The sequence below is a fragment of the Emys orbicularis genome, chromosome 1 (genome assembly GCF_028017835.1).
Source record: "Emys orbicularis isolate rEmyOrb1 chromosome 1, rEmyOrb1.hap1, whole genome shotgun sequence".
Taxonomy (NCBI): Eukaryota; Metazoa; Chordata; order Testudines; family Emydidae; genus Emys; species Emys orbicularis.
In genome coordinates this window covers 105,576,164-105,589,655 of record NC_088683.1, presented here as the reverse complement: position 1 = coordinate 105,589,655, position 13,492 = coordinate 105,576,164, and the positions used below count along the sequence as shown (strand labels likewise).

Sequence of the window (13,492 nt, the reverse complement as noted above, 5' to 3'; positions counted from 1 at the left end):
GGAATAGGAGATTGACTCTTCCAAATCAATTGGCTGTAACCTTGTGAACCAAGAAAGTTAAGTGGACTATGGGAAAATATGGGTCGTCACGAGTTGTTCACCATGCTCACTATATTATATAGTAGATTAATGGTGTTAAGTACTAACGTCCATACTTAGTTATCTGATGACTTATTGTGCCATGATCACCATAGTATATGGATGGGTTGTATACTTTAAAAGAACACTTTAATCTGTACTACCACAAAAGACTGCAGAAATAGCCACAATCCCTGGTAACCAACCCAACCGACCTTAGGGAAGCCAACCGAGCCTTAGTCAAGCGACTACTTAGCTAAAGGAATGGATCTTGCATACTGTCTTGAAAGTCGGTGAACTTAGGCTCTGGTGGAGCACAGCAGGAACAAGTTCCACAACTCCGGACCCTCTACCAACATCTTCCTCCCTCCAGTCTTCTCGAGTTTGCTTCTAAGCATTATCAGCTACTGCACCTCAGCTGATTTCAACCATCACGAGCAACAGTTAGTAATATTTGCCCCCTTACTTCTCAAAACAAATCAAAATAGCAAACCCAAGATGATTCATATCAGTGACATGTTTTTAGTCCAGGTTGTTCATGCTTCTCATGTAGCCTTTTTCTTTGGCTTGGAGTGGGTTTTTGTATGCCTGTTTGTTTAGAAATATTTACCTGCTTTGCGGTATTCTTGTTTGAACTTCACTTTTTTCCCTTACGTTATTTGATTAGTAAAGTCTGACACTATGCCACAAAGCTTCTGGGGGTGCTGGACTGGAATTAAGAAACTTGCTGTCTTTACATTAAATATTAATGTTATGCTACCACCTTGTGGACAAAATATAAATAACACTGAACTATTGTACACAGGTATACTGCAATAAGGGTGGAAGTCACATCACCCAGGGAAAAATGGCTGCGTGTGAGTGACCTATCTGGAAGCATATCAGAGGCTGAATCCTCCCTGCTAACCAAGACAATACAAACTACCAGTGTGGCAAAACTGTGGTATAGCCAATGGACTGTAATAGCTGCTGCAGGCCACCCCCTAAGTGTTGAGGGCCTGATTCTCCTCTTGCATGGAGAATCAGGCCTGTGTGGCCCCTGAATTCATATAGCTAACAAACCCATTGATACAACGAGGGGTCCGGTGGCACTTTAAAGACTAACAATTTTATTTGGGCATAAGCTTTAAAAATGGTAAAATTTTACCTATTGATCACATTCCAACCTCAGCCCTTAGGGCTGCCTATGAGTTCCCCCTGTAGGCTCTTGAGGGGAACGTTGCTTACAGTTCACCCATTGTGCTTCTGTGGAGAGGGGAAAGCAGAATATTGCCCTACAGTCCAGCCATAGAACCATTATTAAGAAGAATTTTACCTGAGACAGGACTAAGGAGCAGTTCATCCTGTAGGGCTGTAGCTGTGGCGGGGAAGGCACCCACACAAGTACTGGGTACCAGTGACCTGACTCTCAGTACAGAAGAAGCTGCAAACAAACAGCTGAATCCCCCCCTCCCTCTAAACATTACAGAGGCCCTTTGCAGGTTTTGGGCTCTGCCTCTTCAAGGGCAGATGTGCTGTGGGTGAAGGACAGGGCCATTCTCTACTTCAGCTTCCTTCAATTCCCTGGGGATTTCCTGCACATGCAAATGCTGACCCAGTGACTGGTGTGAAAGTGGTGGGAATTGGGGGGTGGAAATCAAGCAAGCTGTTTTTAGGGTTCCCATGACAGCTCAGTTACACAGGGAGCACTGTGGTGGTTGGGGAGGCAAGGAGCAGCCCACACCTTCTTTTCTCCTCTCACAGTGACAGCTGCATGTATTTCCTGATGGTTTCCGGGGAAGAAGTTCCTTGCTTCTGCTATAGCCCTAATGGCCTTTTGAGGCCATTTCGCCTTACCATTACATGAGGGCCCAATCCTGCCTCCCCAATCCCTATGCCCTTCTTCTCACCTCCACCCAATGAAAGAGCTGATGTGAAGGAAATGTCATAAGTTAAATGCAACAGTTTTCTGGCCCTTTGACTGGATTTTCCCATTTAGATCTTGGTTAGCATCTGAATATGGAGCACAGGATTAGGCCTTATGTACCTATGGTATAAATTGGTGTATTTCTATTGAGGCCAATGGAGCTATGTCATTTTTATACCAGTTGATATGGCCTTAGGGCTTCAATGAGACTAAGATCTGGCCCATAAATCCTTCCTAACAAGTTTTAGGTCTTACCACTGATAATTGATACCTAGAACTTTTGCCAAACTGTGGAGAATTAGGGAGTAACAGAAAAATTGTGGACAGCAATTAGCTCTGCAATAGATAATCATGCAGCTGTTCTTAGAGCCTTTTTTTGTTGTTGTTGCCATTCAAAGTACTGTATAGTGAGCTGCTCTGTAGGTTTCTAAGGTTCCTGTCTTTTCATGCTATCATCCCTGCTCCTGGGCAAACCGAGAACTCAAGTGCAAAGGAATCAGAAAGATGATTCCCTCCTCATGGAAATTCACTTTGATCTTCCCTTAATGCAGTTGAGTGAAAGCAAGATAAGTCATGAAGGATCTGATAATGGACCAAAAACTATGCAGGTAGAAAAAATATTGTTTAATCAGGTTACACCCAACATAAGAAATAAATACCATAGTAATAAATTATAACCTCAGTGATATCAAAAAACATATATTAGAATTGGAAAAGGTACAGCAAAGGGCAACAAAACTGATATGGGGTATGGAACAGATTCTATATGAGGAGAGCTTAAAATGAGATGGGACTGTTTAGCTTAGAAAAGAGACGACTAACGGGGGATATGATAGAGGTCTATAAAATAATGAATGGTGTGGAGAAAGCGAATAACGAAATGTTATTTACTCCTTCACAAAACACAAGAATCGAGGGTCATCCAATGAAATTAATAGGCAGCGGGTTTATAACCAGGGCCGGCTCCAGGCACCAGACAACCAAGCACATGCTTGGGGCGGCACCTGGTAAGGGGCGGCGGGGGGAGCGTGGCGCGGCATTCCGCGGGGGGGGGGGCACTCCGGCGGCGCGGCGCTCGGCGGGGGGGCAGCGCGGGCGCGGCGCTGGGGGGAGGTTCCGGCGGCGCTCGGCGGGGGGGGTGGGGGCGGGCTCCGGCGGCGCGGCGCTCGGCCGGGGGGCGGCGCGGGGCTCGGGACTCGGCGCTTGGGGGGGGGTTCCGGCGGCGCTCGGCAGGGGGGCGGCGCGGGGCGCGGCGCTTGGGGGGGGCGGGCTCCGGCGGCGCGGCGCTCGGCGGGGGGGGGCGGCGCGGGGCGCGGCGCTCGGGGGGGGGGGTTCCAGCGGCGCTCGGCGGGGGGGGGCGGGCTCCGGCGGCGCTCGGCGGGGGGGGTGGCGCTGGGGGGGGGCACGGCGCTCGGTGGGGGGGGCGCGGCGCGGTGCTCGGCGGGGGGCGGCGCTTTTTTTTGCTGCTTGGGGCAGCAAAAAAGTTAGAGCCGGCCCTGTTTATAACAAACAACATGAAGTACTTTGTCACACTCCACATAGCCAACCTGTGTAACTCACTGCCAGGGGATGTGGTGAAGGCCAAAAGGACCAGTGGGTTAAAAATGTATTATAGAAATTAGTGGAGGATAGGTCCTTCAATAGCTCTTAGCCAAGATGGTCTAGGATGCAAACCCATGCTTTGGGTGTCCCTAAACCTCCAACTGCCAGAAGATGGGACTAGATGACAGGGGATAGATCACTCAAAATTGTGCTGCTCTGTTCATTCCCTCTGAAGCTTCTGGCACTGGCCACTATCAGAAGAGAGGATACTGGGCTAGATGGACCATTGCTCTGACCCTTCATGGCTGTTCTTATGTTCTATGCATTTAATATTTTGATAGGATTTCTGGACAACACATTTGTAACTGAAAGCATGTTTTGCTAACCGTTGGATAAAATCAGCCAAAGAAAGAAAATAAGTAATTAGAAAAAGGTTGCAACAAACAATAGTGGATAATAAGTTACAAACACAGCTCCTTCCATTTCCCAATGCCCTAAAGCTAACAAAATGTTTAATAAGGGAGCAAAACATAAGGGTCAGATTCAGTTTCAAAGCTTGTATTTGTAGGACACTAGAGACAAAAGAGTTGAGTGAAATCATTTTGTTTACTTAGATTTAAACCAAGAAATATGAACTGACATGAGAGTAGGAACCAAACTGACTGGTTGAAGTACAAGGCTTAAACACTTTTTACAAATTTCATACCATCAGCCAACACACGTTCCACTTCAAACCCAACAGTTCTGGGATCAATTCAGGAAACACTTAAAAACAACAGATTTAAAAAAAAATTGGTTGAGAAAGTTTTTAATACTCTTGTTGTGCAAAAGAGAAAGTGTTGCTTAACTGTGTCATCTCAAGACATTCTTGAAACACAACACTGTTTAATTGCCACCTTACAGCTACTGACCCTCTATGAATTCGTTTGCTGTCTATTTATTTCAGTGTATTTAAAGTGGGCCTATCCATAGCGCTTGATGAACCTCAATTAAATCCATGCAACTGAGTTATTATCTATTAATAAATATAGAGCCATGTCACTAAGTGTTGTGATTTGACATTACTGTAAATGACTTCTTTATTGAATTCTGATCCTGATTATGCCCCACTGCACTCAATGGGATTTTTTCTATTGCTGCAGCGCCACGTGTGCTATAAATCAGTGTAGCGTTACTAAAGTCAAAGGTCCCCACTGCTTTAAGTCAGCTGAAGCTCTGGCCTCATGACTTCGGTGGTAGCAGGCTCAGGTCCTTTAATTTCCAGTGGTATCCCAAACTGATTTAAACCAGCTAGTTCAGCTTCAGTTTTAGCTTCTAAACTGGAAGAGCTTTTTCCTCACTTTACCTTGCCTGGTCATTGCAGTCTTTTGTGGTATGTTCCATGTGATGCATGCTTCTACAATAATATCCCAATGAACAGTGCTGTAGAACTGGGTTGCAGCAATGGAAGGGAAGGAGGGGCTTGCTTTGGCTACTTAAAGGCGCACTTCCCACCACTTAGCGAAATATATATTGTGATATTGTTTCCTCCTCTTTTATCCTAGATTAATATAAATTTAATAGCAATATAGACCAGAAAACACCCCCAGACACCAGCTGGGGACTGCTAATGCACATTGTGCTCTAGTCATCCCCTACCCCACCCCCTTACCTGTGACATGCCTCCTGCACTGGTAATGTGGTGAGGGAGGTGTATAGCTTGCCTCTATGCCTGCTGGAGACTAGCCCATGAATCCCCAGAAGGGGACTTAGGTGAAGTTTTCACTCCCTTTGTACTTCCTGAGTAGTGCAAGGCTACTGGACTGAGAATCTGGCCCTTTATCTTTGCTTCCTATCTTAACTTGCTGTGTAGTGCTTCAGTTAGCTATTAAACAGTTATAAAAATTCACTCTTGAGGGGAATCTTGGAGGTGGCTGCATTTCAGTGGTGGGTTAAGTGACCCCTTTGATTATGTCTAGACATCAGTTCATTATGTGTTTTAGGATCCTTTAGGAATTTATCATGTCAGTTTGCTTCTTTCCTCCTCGGTCAGTAGGGAGTGGGACTATTGAGGATGTGATACTTTCTACTCATGGGGGAAGGGTCATGATTTTCTCCTGCTCCTTGGTTTCTTTTATTGGTCATGTCAGGATGGAGGTTCAGTCCATAACACATCCTCACCCCAGTGTAAAGAATGAAGATGTCTCAGAGGAAAGTGGTTGAGAAATAGAGGTATCCCACTGGACTGTGAGAGCTTTGCCTTGCAATGAAATACAGATCCTCAATGGGGAAAAGAGGAGGGTGAGGTGAGAAATGGGGAGAAACATGGCCCAGTTTCATGAAGACTTGAGGTAACTTAGGACTCCTCTCTCTGCCTTGCCAAGTCCACAAAAGCCTAAGAAGTGACCATGCTGGGAACTCCTTGTAAGTCCACAAGGAAGCAATCAGGCACCTGGAGACTTCAGAGGGGTCAATATGGGTAGGGGATGGAGTTGGCTAAGAAAAAAAAAGTAATGACTTCCCAAGAATTCTCCCACATATCACAGAAAAACACAATACAGATTTAATAAAATACACAGTTTTGTTTTACATGCAACCAATCGAGGAAAAACAAGTTTATCAGCATAAGCAAAATATCCACCACAGGGAGTTCATCAATAGTTCAGTTTCAAGTCACAAGACATGTTTTATTTGGCTTTCAAGTCACCCTATGACAGATTAACATGAAACAACTCAAATGTGAACTATATACATATATTTTTCTGTTTGATATTGTCTGCTGCTAGCCTCTATCACCCCCCATATGGCACCATATGCTAGCTTTTTCATGGTTATTTTATGATGATGAAACAACAGCTATTGTAAGAGCAACGCAATTGGTCCACATCATTTTGGGTCAAACCCTGCAGTTCTTCCTCCGTCCTTACACCAAATAAGGGTTAAAGAATTTAGTCCTTAAGAAAGTGTGATCAGTGCTGCTTTTGGAACAGCCTTTGCTGGATCATAGGAGACCCTGACCTAGAACTTGCGTAAGGACAGCAAGTTTTGCCTCTTATGGAAAGAGCAGCTTACCCCTGAAATCATGAGTCAAATTAATCACTGTTGGAACTCCATAGGAGTTGATGAAGTTACACCAGGGATGAATCTGGCCAATTGCCATTAAATCTGCATTTTAGCAAAATAGCGTGTTGTTAAAAACACTAAAATCAGCTCAGGACTAGCTTCTGCCACCGTTATTCAGGGAGCAGTACCCTACTCCCTGAGTAGTTCCACTGCAATCAATGGCCTTACTTGAGAAGTAAGGCACTAATAAGCATGTGTAAGGGCAGGAGAAGCTGGCCCTAAGTTATTTCTTTTTCTCTCACTGCTCCAGGAACTGGAAAAGACAAGGGTGTGTGGGCGGCCCTGGAGTCCCTCCAAGGCAAGTGTGAGGCTTTGGACAAAACAAAGCCATTTCTTCCAAATATAGGTCTACTCTGAGCTCCAGCCAAACTCAAGTCTAAAATCCAAATTCTATCTCTCAGAGGGAATTCACAAACGAGACCCTATGGCCTGCGTAGTCCACCTATAGAAAATATTTTGATAGCTCTTCCTCTCTGGCATTATCCTCCACCTATTTTTCCTTGAGCACATGGTTCAGTCAACAAAGCAAAATAACTAGCTTGATGAACATAATATTTTGTTTTTAAAAAACTTGATTTATTCAAAAATGATTTATTATTAGTCATCAAACATTTTTGCCTATGCCCCAATTGGCAAGAAGCAGACAGATAAATTACTATAAGATGTAATGAAACAAATGGCTCTAAAGAAAAAGAGAGAGAGTGTGTGTGTGTGTGTGTGTGTGTGTGTGTGTGTGTGTGTGTGTGTGTGTGTGTGAGAGAGAGAGAGAGAGAGAGAGAGAGAGAGAGAGAGAGAGAGAGAGAGAGAGGAAAGTAAATCCATAGCATACTTTGGACCCTGTGAATGGCACTAAATTATCTACCAGTATATGAAGGCTGTTAAATGAAGTGACAGTCGCAAATAAATACCGTGTACAAGTTCAAGGCCTGATCCTACAAACATTTTCTACAGGACATATTGAGGGGACTATGCATGGTAGCCAGTATTATACGTCTTAGTAACTGTTTGCAGAACTGAGCTCCAAAAATATATAGATGATATTTTCAAGCAGTTATCAGCCCTGATAGTTTGGGGTCATTTAACTGGCAAACAAAAGTCACATGTCTGAAAAGCTGTGTCATTCAATGAGATAGCCCTAGAAAAATGGCATGGGTGTCTATATATCAATATAACGCAATAAAGGGTACAGCAGTAGATAAATATACTCCACTCAATACTAGCTTATATCGTCTATCAAAAGTAGAAGATTTTGTTGTTTGTCACTGAAACATACTATAACAAGTAATGAATGTGGCTAAGATTGTGTAGCTTGACTCAGTGAGGTGATTAGACTGACTCAGCTACTCATGAGTTAGGATCTTCAGATACGCAGTTTCACCACTAGAAATCAGTAAGTTCTCCAGTTATTTGTACACATTTCAGCACCAGCTAAGACTGGCTTTTAAGAAATGTTTTCAAGGGCAAAGCAGAGGTTTTTCAGCTCCTCTTTCATTTGACTGAGCGTGTTTTTGACTTTCTGAGGTGTATTCAGAACCTCTATGCTGCAGGTGAATGGATCATAGTGAAGAGAAAAAGGCTTCTTGATCTTCAGAGCATATTTTCTATTGGGGTGGGGGGAGAATATAAGAGATAGGTAAATGACATTTGAACCTGCAGACAAAACCCTAAACATAAAACCTGTAGGGCCTTATTTACCACTATGTTACTCCTGTTTTACATCAATAGCAGTCATTTATGTCATTTATGTCAATGTTTCCATTTGGAATTTATATAATTATAGGGGGAGCTGGAAGCAATCCCTACATTTAGGTTACCTAACACCTTCCACCATGAAGGATTCTTGTGAAGCTTTTCTTTTTTGAGATGCTGCAAAACCTCCATTGCAGTAGGCTTTTGAAATTTGGACTGGATAAAGCCCTGAGGCCAGAGAATTGCCTTTTCATTGCTCCATAACATTCTCTTCAGGTTTGACAGAGATTTACACTTTTGAAAAATCACCATTTTTCTTCAGTCAGGTGAGTTGTCAGCAACATTTTGGCAGAGTGTGAAAATAACTGAACACTGTAACCTAAGGTGAGGCCTAAATTGCTGCTACTACCTCAATAGAAGACTGTACACTGGGAACCCTTGGAAAAGACAGCGTCTCCAGGAGGTTGAGGGAAAGACAGATGGAGTGGGCTCTCCTTGAAGAATTCCCCACCCTGACCCATCACATGTCCCCAGCAGCCTCTTACCCACCACTACAAACTAATAGCTGCCTTCTCCTCCTGCCAGCTAATGTGCTGATGGTTCAGTGTTCAAACACTGCTAAAAGCGGGGGAGGGCATTGTTACACAATAGGATTTTTTATTACCTTTTAAAAAAAATCTAGGAACTTATATCTCCCCCCCCACAGACACACCCTGTTTTATAAGAATGTTACCTAGGTTGCACTCTAATGTTATGCCAGAACTTAGGTTGACTGTGAATTTTAATTCTGTTCCCTTGTGCTTACACAGTTGGGACAGAAGGATGGCCTTATGAATAGGCGCCGACTTCCTCATTTCCCAGGGGGTGCTCGACCTCCACTCCATCCCAGGCCCCACCCCTTCCCCCAAGGCCCCACCCTGCCTCTTTCCACCCCTGTTCCGCCCCCTCCCCCGAGGGCACCTCATAGACAATTGGTATCTCCCCATACGGGGTGGTGGTGTGGGGGGGCGCGATCTAAAGAGGAGGTCCCGTGACCAGTCACATGTCATCCCCCCTGGTGACCCTCCCCCATGCCCAGCCTGGGTCACAGTGCTTTCCCCGACACACGTTACCTGTGTGTGTTTGGGGGGGGGCACTCTGTCATCCCTCTGCACCTGCCCCCCCCAGGGCACATTCCTGGCAGGCGGGAGCTCGGGCAGGGAGTGGGAGGGAGCCATTCCAATGCCACCCCTCCCGGTCGCTGCTCTGCCTGAGAGAGCCTGGCTGGGGAGGCGGCTTCCGCTCCCTGCCGGGGCTTGGCTGCTGGGGACCATGGCTGAGCAAGCCGGAAACGTGCCAGGTGGAGGGAGGCTCTGGCTCTCTCACCCCCGGTCCCTGGCACCTGAGCCCAGGCAGGGAGCGGAAGCTGTCTCCCCAGCCAGGCTGAGCAGGCTATGTCAGGCAGCTGCCAACGCCGGCCCGCCATGCTGCAGAACGGCATCCTGGCAGCCGGAGGAGGGGCTGGCTGGTCCCGCCCCATCTGCTCCTGGCCCCTTGCCCCTTCCACTCCCCGGCATCTGGGGCATGCATCACCCAGCCCCGCCCCCACCTCTTCCTGCCTCCCCACATGCCGTCAAACAGCTGATCAGGGTAGGTGGGAGGTGCTGGGAGGAGAGGGGGAGGAGCTGATTGGCGGGGCCTGCTGCTGGTGGGAGACACTGGGAGGGGGAGAGGGAGGAGGAACCCACTGGTGGGTGCTGAGCACCCACTATTAATTTTCCTTGGGTGCTCCAGCCCAAGAGCACCCACGGAGTCAGCGCCTATGGCCTTATGGTAAAGCCCCTTGACAGGGCCACAAGAGATCTAGCTTCAATTCCTGATTGCCACAAACTTCCTGTGTGACTTTGGGAAAGTCATTTAATCTCTCTACCTCTCAGCAACAGAACCTACCTCAGAGAGATGGTGCGAGGACAAATGTGAGTAAGGCATCTTTTGTATGTTGGGGCTGGGGGCTGGATAAGTATGTAGATGGAGTCTTATATGCAACTATTACTTTTAAAAAGCAGTACACCTCTACCATGATATAACGCTGTCCTCGGGAGCCAAAAAATCTTATCCGCGTTATAGGTGAAACCGCGTTATATCGAACTTGCTTTGATCCGCCGGAGTGCGCAGCCCCGCTGCCCCGGAGCGCTGCTTTATCCTAATTCGTGTTATATCGAGTCACGTTATATCGGCGGAGAGGTGTACTTTTATTTATTAAAATAATGTGCAGATCGTGTGTATTCTGAGTCAGCCACCATATTTTATGGAATGATGATGTATCTACATTGATACTGTAAATGGAGCCCAGCTTCTAACCTTAGCTCAGCTATCAGATCGGGCAGGGGTGTAGTAGTGCCTCCTGTGCATTGGAGATTAGCATCTGGCCCAGTGTATCTGTCTCAATGAAAAGAATGTGCATCAATGGCAGACTCACTGGAGTTTGGCCTTGGCATCTTCAAAATTTTCTGCTACAAAATAGACAGGTTGGAAGGTCTGATCCTGATACAGATGAACTGCAGTCAGTTCGGGATCGAACGGTTTGTGCTCAGGGTTGTTTGATAAAGCATACTTTAAAAACAAAAAACAACACAAAAGGTTAGAATTTGTGCATAAAGACGTAACAAAATAAACATCCACTGTACTGATTAAGATTCTAAAGTGCATTCGGGATGGGGCAAGATAAATTATGATTAGGATACTACATTTACAGTTTAAAGTTTATTTTTCATAATTTTTCACTAATACAACACACATGGAAAAGAAGATGTTTCATGCATTGCAACAATGCAGGGTGGGCATACCGTAACCCTTTTCTAGAATCAAATTCAGGGTGTGAAGCTATTTAAACATTTATTCTGAAATGTTAATAAAGAAGGCAAATGCAAGTCATAGGTATAAATACTAGATAGGGAGTTGACAGAAAAAATGTCATAACAATAATCCCTTTTACCAAAGTGGGTAAGGATGGCAGAATCTGGCTCTCTATCATTCAGAGATTGATGACATTATCTCTGATTTTGAGCTAACCATCTAGTTTTGAGTCACTTGCCTCTTATCAGATAATGATTTGAAATTTCTTTCTAAATGCTAAAAAGTGCTATGAAGTCTTTGACTATGCAGGTCTCTCCCAAGCAAATGAGCTGCGGGTGAAGCTCCTGGTTTCAGTAACACAGCTGTCCCTTCACCTCACAATCCTCACGTTTTATTTTTAAAGTCCCATTAACTTATTTAATTAGCAATAAATTATGCAACAAGCTCATGGCGATGAAAGAAACAAAGCTCTATTAAACATATTGAGAGGCCACCTTTATGTTCTGAGGCATGGCTGTTTGTCTTCAAGCCACGCTCAGGAACAATCCTCATGCCTGCATTCCTGAGCCTCTAGTCTCACACCAGTGTATGTTCTTCCTGACATCTTATCCTCTTTCTCCAGTTCCACTTAGCCTGTTGCACAACCAACCTGTAGCAAAGAGGTGTGACCACCCTTGGAGATTGACAGCGAGGGATAGCCAGATGCCCCCTAGTGGGCAGAACCAGGAAAGCCACACTCACCACACCAGAAGCAGAGGGGTGGGAGAGGAACAGGAAGTATAAAAGGTGGACTCTGCAGCTCAGTTGGGTTGCAGCCACCAAGGGAGATGGACATGTTCTCCCCACTGCTGATGCAGGAGACTGCAGAAGACTTCTGGTCTAAGGACTCTCCCGAGGTGCCAGAGCTGCCAGACCTGGCTGACACTGAGAAGCTGCTGGGCTTGTCACTGGCAGTGTACCCTGGGGAGACGGAGGATGACCCCAGGGTTCAGGTAGTAGCCATGGGCAGTCGACTACTGTCTGGCTACGTTGCTGGCTGACTCTAGGTCAGCATGTTGTGGCTGGATCACTCTGCAACTGTTAGGGCCCTGGGCTGGGATGTGGTGGAGTCAGGTGGGCCTGCGTCCCCCTGCCATCTCACCCCTGAGGTGGCAGCCTCCACACCATAGGCCAGGAGACCTGTGTTGTTCTACCATCTGCTGAGCTAGGATGCTAGACTGTGTGGTGCTCACCCCCTTCCTGAGCCCTAGACTGTGTGATGCCCCACCCTGCTTGAGGGCCTGGGCTCATAGACTATTCACAGCTCTGCCCTGCCTGAGGGTTGAGACCTAGAGACAAATTTCTCTTTAAGCTAATTTCTCTTTTGTACAGACTGTCATTCCAGGTGCGTGACAGCAAAGAGGTGGGGCCAGCCTCGAAGATTGACAGTGAGGGACAGCCACACATGCCTACACACTTACATAGCCATTTTCTAAAGATTCAGAAACGTTTGGAGGTGTGTTTTACACTGCTGGTTTCAGCCAGTTTTGCTATAGGAAGTACCCAAATCCCATGAAAAAGGCTCTGTGTGGTCTGTTTCTGACTATGACTAGAAGCACCTAGAAACTTTCATTTAAAAAAAAAAGCAGCTGAGATTCTCGTTAATTCATGTTCTGTGGCTTGAAGAACATCACCAAATATCATGACACTAGTGATAAAATTGCAAGAGGTAGTGATACTTCATGGGATTTCCAGCTCAATGTGCTGACTTGAGAAAGTCAAATAAGTTCATTAAGCAAATTTTTAGAATCTTATCTGAACCACACCAGAACTCTGAATATTTTGAGGTTCACCCTAACTTGTTCAGTAATGTAGTTTGCTGGGGGTAATGGTACAGAACTTGCCTAATCGTATGGCCAAATATTTATATATATAAAATGAAGACATAGTTATGGAGCTCAGGGGTAGTTATGCGGACATAACCCCCATGTAGACGCAGTTAGGTAGACAGATGAATACTTCCTTCGACTGAGGTACTGTTGCTTGGGGAGGTGAAGTTCCTACAATGACAGAAAATACCCTTCCAGTGCGATAAGAAGCATCCGCACTACTACACTACAGCAGCACAGTTATGGCACCATAACTGTGCTACTCTAGCACTCGTAATGTAGACATGGCCTGAGTTACGTGTATTAGTAATGTGCAAGCAAAAGGCTGCATGTGTGTTACTAGCTTTGTGAAACAATGAGGACAGATTTTAGAAACTCAAAAACAATGGGACCACATTGTGCCATCAGTGTGTAAGCAGAACTCCCCATTGATTTTAGAAGGAAGTTCTGCTTAACACGGATGGTCTGATAT

General features: G+C 45.6%; 1 protein-coding gene across 1 annotated transcript in view; it reads right to left on the bottom strand.

Annotated features, from left to right (window-relative positions):
- Positions 1-8,069: 8,069 nt before the first annotated feature.
- The window catches only part of LOC135880024 (tyrosine 3-monooxygenase-like), a 52,606-nt gene continuing 47,183 nt past the window's right edge, over positions 8,070-13,492 (bottom strand). The window contains exons 12-13 of the mRNA XM_065406141.1: positions 10,776-10,909; positions 8,070-8,229 (exon numbers count right to left, since the gene is read on the bottom strand). Coding sequence (XP_065262213.1) covers positions 8,070-8,229; positions 10,776-10,909 — 294 coding nt within the window. The remainder of the gene's footprint in view (positions 8,230-10,775; positions 10,910-13,492) is intronic.